A 17,920-nucleotide genomic window follows, 5' to 3' on the forward strand; every position below is an offset into this window, starting at 1 on the left:
AACATGTAGTAAAAGATTCTGGCAAATTACAGATATAAAGTGTGAGCATTCAAATTGTGTTTTCATGGACATGTCAAATCTGTGACTGTTTAATATGTTTTAATGTCTTGATATAATCCCTCCTCTGGCTATAACTAGATACTACTATATAAAAATAGACAATTATGTATTTTTATTTTAATATATAGATATATTAATATATAAATATGTCAATATATATTTAAAATATGTCAACATATATTTATATTTACCACATTAACTTGGTAATGCCTGCTAATTGCGTAGATCAGCTAATTAGATTGGTAGAAATGTCCATGGAAGTGTGAAATTCTGTTACAATTTTAATTAAATGACAACTTAGAGATATAAACTGTGAGCATAGGAAATCGTGCTTTGAAGAACATGTCAAATCTGTGCCTGTTTAATATGTTTTAATCTCCTGACGTACTCTACTTTGGCTATAACTGGATACTATATATATATATGAAAATATTATAATATATTCATATAGTGGTGTCTCGAGGGATCAGTGTATTAGCGCGCTCCGCCCCGCTCCCGCTCCCGCCCCCCCCGCCTGCCCCGTCGACCCACCTCCCCCCCCACTTCTCCGGTGGTACAGCCCGCGGCGGGAAACCCCGCTCCGGGCTCGCACACAAAGCGGGCGCAGTTCCAGGTGCGGCCGCAGGCGGCGCTGCGGCGCCCGCCCCGCCGAAGGGGGTGGGGGGGCCCGGATGCGGCCGCGCCGGAAGAGAAGCGCGTCCGCCCAGGGCCCGCCATCTTGTGCGGCAGCGAGCAGGGCGCGGGGGGCCCCGGTAGCATCCGCGCAGGATCCCGCCGACGGGGGCCCATCATGCCGGGACACCTGCAGGAGGGCTTCGGGTGCGTCGTCACCAACCGCTTCGACCAGCTCTTCGATGACGAGTCCGACCCTTTCGAGGTGCTGCGCGCGGCGGAGAGCCGGAGGAAGGAGAGCGGCGGCGGCGGCGGCGGGAGCCAGGCGGGCGGCGGGGCCCGCGGCGCGGCGGGCGCGCAGAGCGGCTCCTCGGGCGGGGCCGGCGGCGGCGGGGGCCAGGCGGGCGGCGGCGCGGGCAGCGCGGCCAAGCAGCTGCGCAGGGAGTCGCAGAAGGAGCGCAAGAACCCGCTGCCGCCCTTCGCCGGCGGGGACCGCCGGGAGGACGGCGGGGGCCAGCCCGGCGCGCCGCTGCGGAAGGAGGGTGAGCGGGGCCGCGGGGAAGGGAGGGAGGGCGGCCCGGGCCGCACAAAGGGGGCCCGGATAGGGTAGGGCCGAGCCGCACGTGGGGCCCGCCCGGGCAGAGGGAGCGGGAGCGGCGGCCGCGGGCCCGCCCGGCCACACGTGTCCCGCGCAAAATGGAGTCGGGCGTGCGGGGGGCGCCCGGGCCTGGCCGAGGGAGAGGGCTGACGTGAAGTGGGAAATCCTGGCAGTGTTACGGGATCGTGGAGTGGTTTGGGTTGGGAGAGGCCTTAAAGCTCGTCCCGTTCCAGCACCCTGCCACGGGCAGGGACACCTTCCTTCCAAGCCGCGTCCAACCTGGCCTTGGACACCTCAGGGATGGGGCAGCCACAGCTTTTCTGGACAACCCGTGCCAGGGCCTCAGCACCCTCACGGGGAATAATTTCTTCCCGATATGCAATCTGAACCAGCACATGGAATCCTTTTGGGTTGGAAAGGACCTGAAAGCTCATCTCGTTCCACCCCCCTGCCATGTGCAGTGACACCTTCCACCAGACCAGGTTGCTCCAAATCCCGTCCAACCTGGCATCCTGAACTCGAATCGTGTTTTGGGTGGCCGTATGGATTTGACGGGATATCTGCCAGTCCCTGGGCTTTCCAAAATCTACTCTGGTCATTTTTCTGGGTAACAGCATCGATAGCAGTCGTTAGCATTTCTTCATATATTTAAATAATAGCTCCTGTGGATTTTCAGGTGTATTTGTGTAAATCCCTAAGACATTCCACACGGGAAATTTTGGAAAAAAGAAATCCAAGTACAAATAGGTTAAAGGAATATGTTAGGGACAGAGCAATTAGTAGGACAGGCCACGCATGGAGAGGGACAGATGTGGACACATGGCGTCCCCAGCCCATGTTGTACCGCGCCCAAACTTAAACGCTCGTCAGGTACATCAGGACTCGGATTATAAGGAATCCTTGAAATGCAGCAAAGTGTGGTGACAGCAGGTGATGTGGGGGTGAGGGAATAACATGTTAACTGCAGTTTAAACGAGCATTTCAAAAATCCTGATGTTAAGTGAAAGCGTCTTAAATGCTTCAGTATTTGCATTGCAGAATGATTCTCCACTGTATTTTATGGTTTCTGAGAAAGAAATAGTTTTAATATAATTGTTTTGGAAACTTGGTCTTCAGGAACTATGTTACATTTGTCTTTGCTTATGGATCTCTTATTCCCTAACACTTGAGAGTGATTTCAGTGTAAGGGATGCTAGGATTTGTCCCCTCACAATTTGCTAAGCCAGTGTCCTCTGGAAATGTTGGTCAGGTGTAGATTCTGGTGGTGTCCCCCAAGAGGTACACCTGGATCATGGTAGTGCCTTTGGCACCATAGGAAGACACTGAGGGGTTTATGCAGGGCTGACAGACCGTGTTTACCTCCCCGTTTTCATATCTTGTTTTCAAGAACAGTGTGAAAAATTAATATTTTCGTGGCCTATTATAGTAGTGAAACAGAGAAAGTCAGGGCTGCTGTTGTAGCAGTGGCCGTGGAGCAGTGTGGTAAACAAAGTCACTTTCCAGTTTGAAAATGTCTATTTTTGTGTGTGACTGTTTTTGCACTTCTGGCATTATAAAGGTGCTTAGTGCCAAGGCTTGTTTCCTGTGTGAATGTATTTAAAACTATTCTACTACTCCACAAAGCTGCAGGTGATTTGACTGGTGAATTAGCAGTTCAAAGCTTGGTGATACTGAGAAATAACTCGTATTTTGGGTTAGGCTTCAGCTGGAACCAGGTTTTGCTGAGCACAGGGCGTTGAAGTGGAAATTCAAAAGCCATGGCTGTTCCATTCCAGTTCTGCAGCATACCTCCTCTGTGGCACCGGCCTGCTGCTCTCCCTGCTTCCCCTTCTCACATGGAATGCTTGTCCTCCTTGGAGAGCCCTTTTCCAAGTGCAGACTGGGGAGATAAACCCCTTGTTTCCTCAGCGAGTGAGGAATGCTTAGGAAACTATGGATGTCATGCAAACTTCATGTTAAGTACAGCTTGTAAGGTGAGGGAGACGTTCATCTGGGTGTGTTGGCTTGGATATCATTACAACTGTAACTTCTGTAGCCCCACCCAAATTTGACATTGCTTGTTAAGCAGGAACTTAGTTATTTAAAAAAATTCAAAAATCAGCTTTTAATTTAAAAGCTAGTTCATAATTCTTGAGCCAGTGCTTTGGCAAGAAAATGGTACAACAAAGCAGCAATATGTTTGTGCAGATCTTTCTAAAGAAGAGTAAACAAGGCCTTTCACTTGAATCTAACACAGTTTTCTACTCTTCAGATGGCTTAGTGAAGAAGAGAGTGGCCACGGGAGGTTTTTATTTAAAGTAAAAAAACCCTTTCAGAAGGCCTAGGAAGGGAGGAAGGACACTGGGCAGCCCCATGACACAGGATTCTTAAGCTATTTTAAGCAGTGCACAAGGAAGAGAATCTTTGTCAGGGAATGTGTGTTGAGCTGGGAGGATCAGTGTGGATGGGGGCACCATGTCAGTACCTGCAGTACTGGGATGCAGATGGCACCTGTCTGGTGCAGGTGGACCTGCTTGGGTTGTACTGCTTTCCAGAAGAGTTTCCAAGAACAGAATCCCAGGTTTAGGTTGGAAAAGACCTCAAAGATCCTTGAGTCAATCCTTCAGCACAGGGTCACTGTCCTAGGGAGCACAGGGTTGACTGTCTTAGGACCCAATGAGGTGATGATCACTTTGTTTTGGTGTTCATTAGAATAAAACCCACTTGTTTGTTTTTTTTTTGTTTACCTGAAAAGGACCTTTCAGAGAAAGAAAAACAGTAAAAAAAATCTTGCTTACCTTGATCCTTGTTTGAAAGTTGACTTTGTCATTTCAGCACAGATTACCAGTGTTTTCAGTCAAACAAAATTTGATTTAATTCCTGGGTAAAAATGAGACTGAGAAGAGTGAGATGCTTTACAGTGACTTTTTATGAAGGTGGAGTTGCTCAGACTATGTAGAAGCAGCTTGTTTGAGGGTGCTGGGGGTCGGTATCTGTCCCATAGCAGCTCCGCATTCCGTTGATGTGTCTGGCCTGATGTTTCAGGGATAAGGAGGATTGGCAGGAGGCCTGATCAGCAGCAGCAGCAGCAGCAGCAGGGGGATGGCAAACCCATTGACCGGAGACCTGAACGACGACCTCCCCGGGAGCGCCGCTTCGAGAAACCCGCTGAAGAGAAGGGAGAAGGGGGAGAGTTCTCTGTTGATAAGTAAGTTTTGTCTTGCAGGATAAGGAGCTTCCTACCTCTGACAGGACAGGGCTGCCCTGCCTTCTGCTGTGAAGTTAAAAAAGCTGATTGAATCATAATTAAATCGATTAAATTTTTGTCATGCAAAAGAAGAGCAGATGTCATGCAGTTCTCTTTCCATTTCTATGATTTTGTTTGTAAACTTAAGTTTTAGGCTGGGAGTGACCTATATAAACAGCTTCATAGGTGTAACTGAAATATATGGTTTAAATCAAGATACCCACCATATCTCTCTAAATCTATAGCAGATAGCTCAGGAAAGGAGATCAAGTGTAGCTGTTTCCTGCAGGATGAGATTTGTTTGCTGTCACAGCTGTGGCTTTAATCTTGTACAGCTGACTCAAAGCCAGCAGAAGTTTGTCCACGTAGGTGTTTACACCTTGGCTGCAGTGGCTTCAGACCTGGAAGTGGTGAAGTCATCTTGGAGCAACGTGAAGTTTAAAGTTTAAAGTGGCTCGAGTATTGTGAGGGATCCATAATTCAAGTAATGTTCAAATATTAAAATTTTAGGAGCCAGAATTAAAATCCATTTAAAAGTAAGTTGGATAAAAGTGAGTTAAGTTGGAATTGTAGTATCAGCTAGTTATGTTAAAGAATACAGACACTGAATTTTGGAACTTAATGCCAGAGGATGCAAACAAACAATAGTCCCGAGCATTTGTTTCTGGATTCTAAAATCTCAGAATCACAGAATGGTTTAGGTTAGAAGGGACCTTAAAGATGATCCGGTTCCAACCTTCTGCCATGGGCAGGAACACTTTCCACTAGAGCAGAGTGCTCCAAGCCCCAGCCTAGCCTCGAACACTTCAAGGGATGGAGAGTAGAAGTGGTTTTTTGAAACTAGAGCTTTGACCCAGTTACAAAGGAAAAATAAGTAAAATTAGCAAAGAGGACAAGAACAGTAAAAACTATGCTGTAGATTTTTGGGAATGAGTCACTCACATCTGTCTGTCTGTGCCAGGCCCATCATTGACCGACCCATGCGTGGACGTGGTGGACTGGGCCGGGGCCGTGGCCGCGGCCGCGGGATGGGCCGAGGAGATGGGTTTGACTCCCGTGGCAAACGGGAATTTGACAGACACAGTGGCAGCGATAGATCGTAAGTCTTTAACTTTTTCTATATTTTTTGGCTTTTCTTTACAATTCTTACACAATTGCAAATTGCTCTTTGAATCTCTGTGTCCGGACACTATGATGTTAACTCAGTTTTGTTAGTTCTGTTTCACATTCACATTTCAGCGGCCTAAAGCACGAGGACAAGCGTGGTGGCAGCGGCTCACACAACTGGGGAACCGTCAAAGATGAGCTCACGTGAGTATTCTGTCCTTGCTCACTAAACTGTTAGCAGAGTGTTAATCAGTCCTAAATAGGGCTTACAGAATGCACAGATTTACCTGCCTTTTTACCTTTGATTTTGATGATTTCACTGCTCTTCTGCAGAATTAAAAAATATGCAATTTCTTGTAACATAAGAGGTGGCTTCACTGTTAAACTGGAATTTTGGGGAAGTTTATATTGAGAGGTCTTGTGCTGATCTTTGAACAGTTCTTTTACTAGAAACTAGAACAGTTTTTAGATCAGGTTAAGCATGCTTTTTGTGTTACAAAAATTCAAGTATTACATTGAAAACTTTTAATACCCAGATCCATTTTTTGTCAGAGGGACAGAGGGAGGCGTTCAGGGAAGAGTTTGGGAAAACCATTAGTTGGGTGAAAACCATAGAATTTGAAAGGCACAGGCAGCACCAATCCTTAATAAAATCGTAAATCCACTATAGATCTTGATTGTTAATCTCATGTAACTTTAAAGAGGGATGAACTTGTAAAAAGCCCAAACTCCAACCGTTATGTAATTGCAGTGAATTGGATCAGTCAGCTGTAACTGAGGAAACGCCAGAGGGAGAGGAGCATCCGCCTGCTGATTCTGAAAATAAGTGAGTACCACCTCTCTTCATGTGTTTGGTTACTCCAGAGGTACTAGTGCTTTGCCTTCAACCTCTGACATTTATTCCCATATCAGTTTTTCTGAATTCAGATTTGTCAGTAGATGATCCACAATGCTGCTGAACCACTGTTGTGCTAAAAACTGCATGACTGAAAACTGTGGTCTTGAAACTGTTCCTTGGTGTCCTGCAGGCTCTTGGATCACTTTCAGATTTATTTATTTATTAATAATAACTTCTAATACACTTTGGGTCTTGGGATTGCAACTCCTCATTCCAAATCCAAAAGAACTCGTGCTCAGAACTGGGTAGAACCAACAAGCAGAAGGGACAAAATGCCAGTGGAGGGCAACTTTTTTAACCTTAGTTTTCCAAATCAACTTTGTGTCACTGGCTGTAAGAGAAAGGTTGTATCTCTAATTCTCCAGCCTCTGTGTGTGCAGGCAGTTTTCAGAGTTGCCTGGATCTCTTTCCATTTCATTTGGACACTGTTACAGAAGGAACCAGTGACTGGGTGAGTGAAAGAGTAACCAGAGAAGCGGAACAAGTGTTACTGAGTTGGTGTGAAAATATGATGAAAAGTTAGTATGGTGGCACAGTACAATAAAATACTGTATTGTAATGAGGAATGTGCTTTATAGTGGATTCAAAAAAAAATGGATAAGACAGAACTTCGATTTCTGATATGGAGTTTGCTGTACCTTGATTTCCTCACTAATAACTTTGGCAAAGAGGGTGCAGCTACTGCCTAGAGAGTAAGAAATGGATTTAGTTTAACTGAAAAAAGACTAAGTGTTCTTACTTCTCCAGTGTTGTGATCCAAGGTTAAGGACATTTTTAAGGACTTAAAACTTGAGCGTTCGTCGGAAAATGCAGGCTAGCTAATCCTTTAAAAAATTCTATGTATTGGAAATCTGGATATATAAAATTTGCTCTGTCTGCAGTATTCCCTGGATCTTTAGCAGTAGCAGTGTTACTTGCACAACTCTGCTCTTTGGATGGTCTTTTCTTCCTCAGATCTGCAGAAAATTCTTAGTTTCAAGCATAAAACATCTGTTGTAATCACAGTTGTCTTTATAGAAAAGCATTTTTACATGGGTTACTTTTCAGATTGGCTGGTTTGGTGTGGATCTCTGCCTTAAATGTTTCACTGCAGTAAAATGTTCAAGGCAAAGATATTACCTGCACAAATCAAGTTTTTCTGATTACATACAATGTCAAAAATCACTCTATCCTACACAATGAGAAACGAAATACAGTAATCTTGACATAAAACCTCTGTGTTATTACATGAAAATTAGTGGCTACCAAATAAAGTCTGTTTGCCGCTCTAGTTTTCTGTAAATCAGAAATTTAGTTGCATAAACACACTGAACAGTGTCCAGAGGCTTGACGTCCTGTGTAGCTGGAACATGGTCTGTTACTGGGCATGGTGGTTGTGTGTTTTACTAAAAGTAGCTCTTTGGCAGAAGGCAGAGGTGATGTATCTCACAAGTAAGTTTTGTGCAGTTGTTTTTTCAAGTTAGCTGAAAGTAAAAGTTGTTTACATAATTGTCTTTGGTTTAATAAAGGAAGCAAACTCTCCAATTTAGATTATATTCTATTTTTTAAAAAAACTAAAAAGCTTGAAAACTGGGGGAAGAACAAGGTCTCACTGCCTTAACTTGAACATTTTTGAGAGAAGTGCCTCAGAAAATGGGTAAAGAAGCTCCAAACATGTCCATTGCAGAAGTTAGACTTGAACATTTAGAAATAAAATTGTCATTAATGTAGAGAATTGATGGCACAGGTCAGTTTTAATTTTGACATTTTGCTGTGCTCACCATTTAGTTGCTCAAAGGTGGCTGGGTGTAAATTTTTTTTTTTTTTTTTGTACTCTGGCTAAAGGAGATGAATTTTCCTGTGGTGCAACTGTGTGTTTACGTACATACAGCTCTTAACTTCTAAATACAGGATTTATAAATTTATAAGTATAAAAACAGGTGTAGATTTATAGTGTAATTTATTATCTGGTGCCAACTAACTAGCAGATGATTTTGGAGTTGTATTTAGAGTATAAATTCTAGGTCATGAACATAATATCCATGAATTTACTGCAGAGAGAATGAGGTTGAAGAAGTTAAGGAAGAAGGCCCTAAGGAAATGACCCTGGACGAGTGGAAAGCCATTCAGAGCAAGGATCGTGCAAAAGTTGAGTTCAACATCCGTAAACCAAACGAGGGGGCTGACGGACAATGGAAAAAAGGATTTGTTCTTCACAAGTCAAAGAGCGAGGAGGTAAAGTGACTTTCCATGCTTGTAGCATCCAATTTGTAAAGGCTTTGTTCTTGATAGGCATTTCTTGGAATGGAAGCACTGTTGTGTGAGACACTGACCTGCAGCTGCAAGTTTATAAAGTGGAACAACATTCTTTCAGCAGAGTTGAAGTTCTGCAGTAGCACAAGTGACCATTCTGACTGTGGTTGGTTTTAGGTGAGCTGTACCCTTAGGCTGGTGTATAGGCTGGTAAAACCTAGAAATAAGCCTGGATTACTGCTGCACCTGGGCAGGTAACTGTGTAAGAACTGCCTCTTGGTGAGGATTTTAGAGAAAGGTTGTCAGATTTTCTTGTTAAACAAGGAAATGTAATGCTATTTAGCAATTTAGCTCTTAGGCAATACACAAATTTATGGTGCTTGCTAAACACAGTGTAAAATTGAGGGAAGACTGGTTATGTCTCAAGAGACCTTAATACCTCAGCTGTGTACCTTCAATTTCTAACATGGGTGTCTTCTCATTTTGTGATATATAGACAAGATTTTGGGAAACCGGTTGAAATACGTTCATGTGCATCAGTGATGCTCAGCACAGTTGCTATCGAATTGTTTTAAAATCGGTTTCCTCAAGCATACTCATTCCAGACATTTCGAAGTGTTAATTATTCTTTCCAAGAGTGTCAAGGAGAGATGTACAAGGGAGGGAAGTGCTGAGAGTTCTGTTTTGTAATGCAGGGCTGCCTTAATCTTTGGTTTTAATCTTCACTTTTAACACTCTGTAATATGTTAAGTAGCTCACTTAAGAGATTGGTGGCTGCAACTTTGTATACAGATGGTTATGGCTCCTTTGAAGTAACTAGATAATATGTAATACTCAGCTTGGTCTCCTAATATGTATTCCTGCTTTTTCACATCTTGCCAGTTTTTATCCTGTGAGCTGGGCCATGATACAGACCGGGAGGTATTTTCCAGTTTTCCAATGAAAACTCTGTTTCTGTTCTCATTGAACTCACTCTGAGTTTGACTTGGTCACAGTCAGGCTATTTTCTTGCTGTATGAGGTAGTTCAGTTCTTTAAATGATTGCATGTCTCTGTTTTCCTTAAGCTGTTTAATGAAGTGTTCATTAAATGCTGTTTTCTCTCGCTTGTGTAGAAAAGGGAATTTGAGTTACACCTAATGTTCCTGTGTACTAAGTATTTATGTATTTTACTGAGATTTACTAAATTTACTAAACTTCAAGTTCCCTTAATCTTTCTGATTCAGGTTTATTTGACATTTCATCAGCTGAGGACAGTCTTTTTTAACACATGAGCATGTGTGATAGTATAAGATGACGGTACTCGTGAGTGATTTAGGGACTAGAAAGATCCATACTGTGTTTTCCATTCGAAAACTGAATCAGCACTTAATGAAAAAAAAATGAGGAAAAAACCCCGAAGAACAGACAAATCCAAACCAAACCAATTAGAATAATCAATTTACTTCCGTGGAAGAACTGACATGATTAGTAGATTGTTCTATTGAAATAAATAAGTTGGATATTTTTAGCACTATCACGTAAGAAGTTAACAGCCTCTTGCTGCGTAAGCATGAAAGTGAGGTATTAACAAATCTGCCTTTAAATTTAGATGCTTTTAGCCTGCTTTATTGTCTGTCCAGCAGATGTGTCTCCCCATCTCACTTATCCATTGTTCCCTGATCCCAGGGGAAACAGTGTGGGGATTTTCTCTCTGGATTATAAGAGAATAGCTCTGTAATACAGTTGTTAGGAAAGCCTTTGCTGCAACTCCTTTGTTGAAGGTGGAATATTCAGAAAACATCCCAGTCACCTGCTGTTTTCTCTCTTTGTCCCCTTGGACTTACTTATGAGTCACGAAATTCAGGTTGCTCTAAGGTTTTTGTGATTCTTATTGTTAAGAAGAGAGATGAATGTGAGGAAGTGATTTGGTTTATAGGTAAGTTCTGGTTTTCAGCCCCAAATCTTCTGTGTTCTTATGGCTGAAAACCACCTTGTGTCCCAGTAGATTTTCTCAGAAATTTGGATTGATGTATTGTGATGAGCTCCCTCATTCCTATAGTAGAGAACTACTGAAAAATTTCCCTTGGAGTCTGTGGGAAAAGGGAGTCTGAGGATCTAGTGCTGTTCATCTGCCTTGGTCTTGGGAAAGAGCTCTCCTCCTAATCCTCCTCACTGAGGGGTGAAATGCTTGACCGTGTCTGAGGTCTTTCCTCTTTTTCATTTTTTCTCTGCAGTTACTAGAAAGTGATACTTTGGGTAAAATGAATTCTCAATACTGTCTCAGATTCTTGCTGGTTTAATCTGAAATCCATGGACATTGGCAGTCCTGGTGTGATGAGCCTCTTTCCAGGAGATTGGGTTATGCCATAAAAAGAGAGATCCTCTTTTTAACTTCTTTGCAGCGGGTTTAGGACTTGAGTCTTTAATTTCTACAAAAAAAAAAAAAACAAACCCAAACCCAGGAGGGGGTTACACTGTGGACAGATCTTAAAATTTATTCTGAAAGTTGGATGCAGGACTCCTGGAAAGACTGATACACTAATCAGTTCCTGCACTGTGTACCTGCTGTGCTTCTTCCCTGTGCCTTCAAAGCTTCTCACTAATCCGATCACTGCCTTAAAGGAGGTTGCAGTGGGAGACTGAGAAATACATTTTGGAAAAGAATAGTTCATCTTCTCAAAACTGGGAGGAGCAACTCTTGGCTGGAGGCTCTGCAGGAAGCTTTTCCATTAACAGTGATTTTAACATCCCACTCTTCCCTGCCCATCTCCCCACGGTGCTGGAGACCATCCTGCATGCGTGGTCTGTGCCAGGGCTCCCAGCAGCTCTTGGTGAACCTTCCTGGTGTCCATCTGAGCTTTCTCTTGTCTCTGCCCCTGTGACACATCCATCCTCTAAATCTCTCTGGGTGCTTGCACAGCTTCATCTCATCCCTTTGCTGCTTCGTGTGCTCAGTGACATCTGTACCCAGCGAGTTCATGTGACCTGATTACCTGTTGTTTCTGTATGTAGTTGAGTCTCATTTCTTCCTTTTGTTTTCTCCCTTTGTTCTTTTGTCACTTTGGCGTGGACATGCAACTTTCATCAGACAAAGGCGATGACAGAAATGCAGGGGAGTCTGCTGGATTCAAATGAGGTACTGATGCTTTCTATCTAACTGGGGATACCTGTGTGTTAGCATGAGCCCCTCCAGAAGGGAAGGTTTGCACAGTAAAAACTCACCAAAATAGAGAATACAAGTGGATTCACTATGGAGCTTTTCTGTCCATGCCTGTTGTCTCACTGTGCACAGCACCCTTCATGATTAGTCCCCTTGCTCCTTGTTCAATCGATTTCAAACCTTACCAGGAATGCTTCTATCATGAGTCGCTTTACTTTTGTTGTTGCTGGTGTTTTTACATCTTTCACTGTCTGCTTTGGCCCTCTTGGTAATTTGTTCTTAATTTTTGACAGCCTTCCCCAAGGCCCCTTAGTGCAGCACTGGTTATGAGATCAGAGCACATTTAAATGTTTCCAAAGATTATTCAGGATAAGCAATTTGTCCAGTATGTCTGTGTCTGTTGTCACTTAAGTCATTTAAGAGGCTGAGGAGAATGTGCCAAGTCTTTTGCTGTTGTTTTAAATAAGCTTTAGTTACTCTGGATAGAGGAATAGGTTATGTGTGGAATTTGCTTTTTGTTGTTTCAGTGGTTAAAGTTGTGAAAATAGAGTGGTTTTTGGTAAACTGTAGTGATTTTTTTTTTATTATTTAACAAAAACATCCTAGGGAAGAAAATCACAGAATTACTGTAGAAATCCTTGACATTATCGCTCAGAAAAGAGAATGTCACATGGCTGCCAGTAGATGAAAATAAAATGTCAGTACCCTGCAGTGATTAAAACTGTAGATAAAAAATAAAGTAGTAAGAAAGGAATCAAAACCACAACTAAGGTACTTTGTGCTGTTTTGCAGAGTGTTGGTGTAGTTTAGTTTTGAGTAGTGCCTTGTTAGGCTGAGGTGTGGAATGACTTTTCTCTGGAAAATAACTGCTCAGGTGAACTTCCTAAGGCTGGCAAAGAGATCTCTGAGGGAAGGGTGTACAATTAAATCTATAAAATCAGGAGTGGAGTGGGGACCAGTTGTTATGTGGAATCCATCCCAGTGGAATACGTTGGAAATAAAGCAGCGTGGAGGGTATTTCTCATTGTGCTTAATTAAACTGGAGAGAGACTGTTTACAAGGGCCTGGAGGGACAGGACAAGGAGGAATGGCTTCCCACTGCCAGAGAGCTGGGTTAGGTGGGATACTGGAGAAAAATCCTTCCCTGTGAGGGTGGAGAGGCCCTGGCCCAGGTCCCCCAGAGAAGCTGTGGCTGCCCCATCCCTGGAAGTGTCCAAGGCCAGCTTGGACGGGGCTTGGAGCAACCTGGGCTAGTGGAAGGTGACCCTGCCCATGGCAGGGGTGGAATGAGATGAGCTTTAAGATCTCTGCCAATCCAGGCAATTCTGTGATGATTCCATGAAATGGCAGTGCCATGCACTGTAGGATATTGGGGGGGCACATGTACAGCTGGGCAGGAAGAGGGTCCATGAGAGTGATGATGGAGAAGAGTTGTTATGGCTCTGTCCATACTGGTGCTTGTGACTGACCTGTGGGATCCCTGACAGCAGCTTTGATTTCAGACTGCTCCATCCCTTGGCAGCCTTGTGAAGGCTCCACAAATGGTAGTTGAAGCATACACAGCTTAATTGCCCAATAAGTTGCCTTTGAAAGTCACAATGTTGTGTAACTACACTAGAAAAGTAAATTGGAGTCAGGAGACTTGAGCTTGCACGTTGCACTTGTGTAGGGAAGCCAAGCAAGTGGTAATTGCTGTGCCAGGAGTTGGGGGCTAAGAGGGCAAGAAAACATTGTATGTTGTCATGGTACCAAAACACGATGATTAGGCCGTGTGGTAGGCAGAGTTTTAGATTCTGTGTATCATCCTAAGTGCCAAAAACTGACTTGCACATGGAAAATTTTTTTATACAAAATAAGAAAAAAGTGCTTTTTAAAGCACTTGGATGAGTTAATTGTACAATTGAAATACTCAAATATGCTGAATAATCACATTGATGGGACTTGGTATAACTCTTGGGACCGTCACTTATTCCCTGATGCTCAGGTTTCCCCCTGAATGCACTGGAAACTAACCAGTCAGGGAATATCATGGCAAAGGTGATGGGAGCCATATTTTCCAGTGTCATTGGTAAGAGTCATTCTTACTGTGTTTTATCTCCTCTAGTTATGTGTGTTTGAACTCTTTATGCCTCATTTGCTGTTACAGTGAATGCAAAGCAATGAGAGATTGCCAACAATTCCTGGGCTTTAAATATATATACAGGGCTAACAAAGTGTAAATCCTCATGGAGCAAAATAAGGATGGGTGACCAAGTATTGAAAGAGTGGAATGACTTAATAGAACCAGAGCATTTTTCAGGATACAAAATGAGAATTGCTAGAACACGAGGTTCAGTACCGGCATGGTGATAGTCAGTTTGGTCTTAGATAAGCCTAAACATGTTCTTCTGATGGAATTCCAGGAAGAATTCCTTCCTGGAAAGGGTGGTCAGGCACTGGAAGGGGCTGCCCAGGGAGGTGGTGGAGTCCCCATCCCTGCAAGTGTCCAAGGAAGGACTGGACATGGCACTCAGTGCTCTGGGCTGGGTGATAAGGTGGAGATTGGGCACAGGTTGGACTCGATGGGCTGGGAGGGCTTTTCCAGCCTCAGTGTTCTGTGTACTCCTGAAATGCCTTGGAAACACAAAACACCTTTGCTCAAGTGCTTGCTTGCTTCCCTATGTGGTCTGCACAAATGGTATGACTTGATGTCTGATGAGAAATTCCAAGTTTCTTGGATGACTTGGGGAAGTGGAGGATCAGTTTTCCAGTGGGATTGGAGGTGAGCACGGGCTGTGGTGGCACAAGCGCAGCCACGGGTGCAGAAAAGGTGGTGATTTTTCTCACTCATGGAGAAACCCTTGTTCCAGGCTCATGCTGAGGACTCTGTAATGGATCATCACTTCCGCAAGCCCGCGAACGACATCACATCCCAGCTGGAGATCAACTTTGGAGACCTGGGCCGCCCCGGCCGCGGCGGCAGAGGGGGCCGGGGGGGCCGAGGGCGCGGAGGCAGGGCCAGCCGTGGAGGCAGGACTGACAAGGTGAGTGCTGCAGCTTCACCCACACAGGGGTTGGTTTCCTCTTCTTGGGATTTCCCTACAGGTTGTTTTAAGTGTCTTCCTTATTTCTGGGGGAGATGCTCTGACAACAAACAGCACATTTCTAAACCAACTGAGGTGTCGTTTCTTACAAGCTTACTTTAAACAAGGTTATTGAATGTTTGAGAGGAGTTGTCATTAAACACAAAAAAAAGGAGGGTGGGGAGTAGGCTGAATTAAAAAAGGCACCTATCTTTGTGTTTGAACCTGAAAAATTACTTTTCAGGCTGGACAGATCTGAATGTACCATGAGCTGCTTCAGTTTGTGCCAGAGCAGATCCCCAAGTGCTGGAGTGGTTATTTTCAGACACAGTGAGGATACTTTCTGGACATTGTGACCTGTTGGGGGTGACAGACTGGTTTTACAGCTGCATGTCATATCTTGAATTTGAGGAGTTTAGATTTTGCATAGGACAATACAACTCACTGTTTTTTTTCTAACCTTCAGTAATTTTTTTCCTTCTCTGGTGCTAAAGCACTAGGGAGATACCCTGGAAAAGTACTGACTGAGGTTTGGGAAAGAACATATGAAGTTGAAGTACTGTAGTATAACTACAGAGAAGATTTGATTTAATATGGATCACTTACTTGGCCCAAAGACATCTAACCAAATTATTACTAATTAGAAAATGAGCTCAGTCTGTGTGCTGTGGCTTCACACAGATCAGACTTGCTGGTTTTTGTCTCTTACAGGAGACAAAGACCTTTTTTCTATAAGTTTTAGGCTTATTAGTTGGGTAACTCCTTCCTGATACCAATATAAGAATGTTTTAAAGAACTTAAATTAAACAGTGGTGGTTTGCTCTGAGTTGTTTCACTGATACTCTTCAAGAATGCTGACTTGAAGTAGTTGAAAGCTTTTCTGCACCTGATTGTGTGTTACCTTTGTTTCCTTCCAGTTGGTTAAGGAGTTTGACGTGATCCACACACCCAACCAGGTTGGTGATCTCTGCACGTGTGTTCCCTCTGGGCGAGGACCAAAACCCCTCATTTTTTTTGGATGGCTTTCTGTTGTGTGCTGAGCAACAGAAGATGCTGAGACTGTAGCTTAAAACCCTGCTGTTACTTTTTAATTCTGATTTGTGACCCAAGGAGTCTTAGCTAGGCAAGACAGGATCTTAGTCTTGCCCATAGGTGTTGATACAACATTTTTTGGAATGGTTTAAATGTATTTCTTGATAAATTAGTACCATGACAGGAAATGCCACTATATTGGCTCTTCCTTGTCTACTCATCCATATCCCTCATGGACAAAGTGAAGAGTATCCTAAAATACTTAATGTCTGCATTTCATTGCAGCACTGGTTTTTACATGTGGTTGAGAGCCTTTTAAAAAACCCTTTTGGGGTGTACTCAGGAGATTCTTGGCTAATGTATGAATTTTTAGGGCTAGATTGGCACAAAAATTCTTCCTATCAATGTGTGGTTTGTGACTTGGGAAAAATTGAAAGTGGAAAACGAAATTTGTGCTACAAACAGGCCTTCTGTGTAACACTTGAGTCGTGTCCCTCAGGAAAGATTGGTGGCTCTGTGCCAGTACAATGGCATGAGCTCACAGGAAAGGATCTGCCGATGGCAGGGGGTTGGAATTAGATGGTCTTTAAGGTCCCTTCCAACCCAAACCATTTCAGGATTCTATGATTCTATGGAACCTTGTGCAATAATGATGAGCAAGCACAGTTTACTTGCCTAAAATTCCTCTTCAGATAGTTTTGATTCCAGAAGAACTATAAGAGACTTTCTAGTCCTTGGAATAGTTTTAAAAAGTTGCCTTTGCACTGCATTGTCCAACCCCAAACTTTTCACTCAGCTGTGCACCTCTAAACCAAGGTAATAACTCTGACATTTCTCTTTCAGTCAAGTGCTTCTGCTCCTGACGTAGATGACCCAGAGGCTTTCCCAGCTCTGTCCTAAACTGGATGTCATAAGCCAACCCTGCCCTGGTCGGGCCCTCCTCTCCGAGGCTTGCATGCTTAAGGATCCTAAAACAACTAAGAAACTTAAAAAAGAAAAAAAAAAAAAGAGACTGTCATTCATACCATTCACACCTAAAGACTGAATTTTATCTGTTTTGAAAATGAACTTCTCTCGCTACACAGAAGCAACAATATGGTAGTCAGTTTTGTATTTAGAAATGTAATGGTAGCAGGGATGTTTTCATAATTTTTTCAGAGATTATGCATTCTTCATGGATACTTTTTTGTATTGCTGCTTGAAAATATGCGTTTCCAAACTTGAAATATAGGTGTGAACAGTGTGTACCAGTTAAAAGCTTTCCCTTCATTTGTGTTCATTTTTTTAATTCAGGATTTTAGACTTTTTTCCCCCAACTCCAGACTGGGTTTTAAGTCTTGCACACTATTTCCATATCCTTAATTCCTGTTTAGCAGATTTTTCTCAGCCCCTGGTCTTTTGGAATATGTGGAATACTAATTTGGCAGACTGTTAGTGCTGTATGGAATGAACTCCTGGAGTACTTAAGTTTTAATGCTTAATTTCAAACATGGAAAACCAGTAATTTTTCATCTCGTTTGGGTAGTTTGTTTACACTAAGCCTTTATACAAAATTGATACCAGATACTTGAAATCAAGATTGAAAGCACATTGGTTTGTAGTTCAATACCTGTATTGACCCAGAATGATGTGTGGGTAACTGGCCTGAAAACCAGGTTTTTAAAATTAATGTATCCCACCTTCACTCACCCTTCTGACCTTTATTCCCTCCTCGTTCCTTCAACAGAACAAGATGCTTTGTTGGCAAAAAAAAAAAAGTTTTTAAATTACCTTTGCTTTTTGTTTGAGAGGATACCCTGAGATTTGGGGTAATTCCTGTTGCGGGAGCTGGGATAGCCTGAGATGGGGGTAATTCCTGTCATTGGAGCTGGGAGGTGAGGGAAGGCAGTAGCTGTGACTCGGCCGTCCACATGGACTCAGGTGGGATGTGGGATTGAGCAGCACAGTCTGGCT

The 17,920-nt window shown here is 43.3% G+C and overlaps 1 protein-coding gene across 4 annotated transcripts; it reads left to right on the forward strand.

The window, feature by feature from the left end:
- Positions 1–746: 746 nt before the first annotated feature.
- Positions 747–17,651, forward strand: SERBP1 (SERPINE1 mRNA binding protein 1). 4 transcript variants are annotated; one of them, XM_027891126.1, is made up of 10 exons: positions 747–1,214; positions 4,295–4,457; positions 5,458–5,595; positions 5,712–5,807; positions 6,355–6,429; positions 8,538–8,715; positions 11,802–11,849; positions 14,723–14,896; positions 15,853–15,891; positions 16,811–17,651. In XM_027891126.1, the coding sequence occupies exons 1-10, from the start codon at positions 851–853 to the stop codon at positions 16,865–16,867; spliced, it is 1,332 nt and encodes a 443-aa protein (XP_027746927.1). In that variant the 5' UTR covers positions 747–850; the 3' UTR covers positions 16,868–17,651. The 4 variants fall into 4 exon arrangements, with proteins under 4 accessions (XP_027746927.1, XP_027746928.1, XP_027746929.1 ...); XM_027891127.1 differs by having other exon boundaries at positions 5,736–5,807; XM_027891128.1 differs by lacking the exon at positions 11,802–11,849.
- The last annotated feature ends 269 nt before the right edge of the window (positions 17,652–17,920 follow it).

This window comes from Empidonax traillii, unplaced genomic scaffold (genome assembly GCF_003031625.1).
Source record: "Empidonax traillii isolate 1590-97213 ecotype Southwest subspecies unplaced genomic scaffold, ASM303162v1 scaffold309:size1915965, whole genome shotgun sequence".
Taxonomy (NCBI): domain Eukaryota; kingdom Metazoa; phylum Chordata; class Aves; order Passeriformes; family Tyrannidae; genus Empidonax; species Empidonax traillii.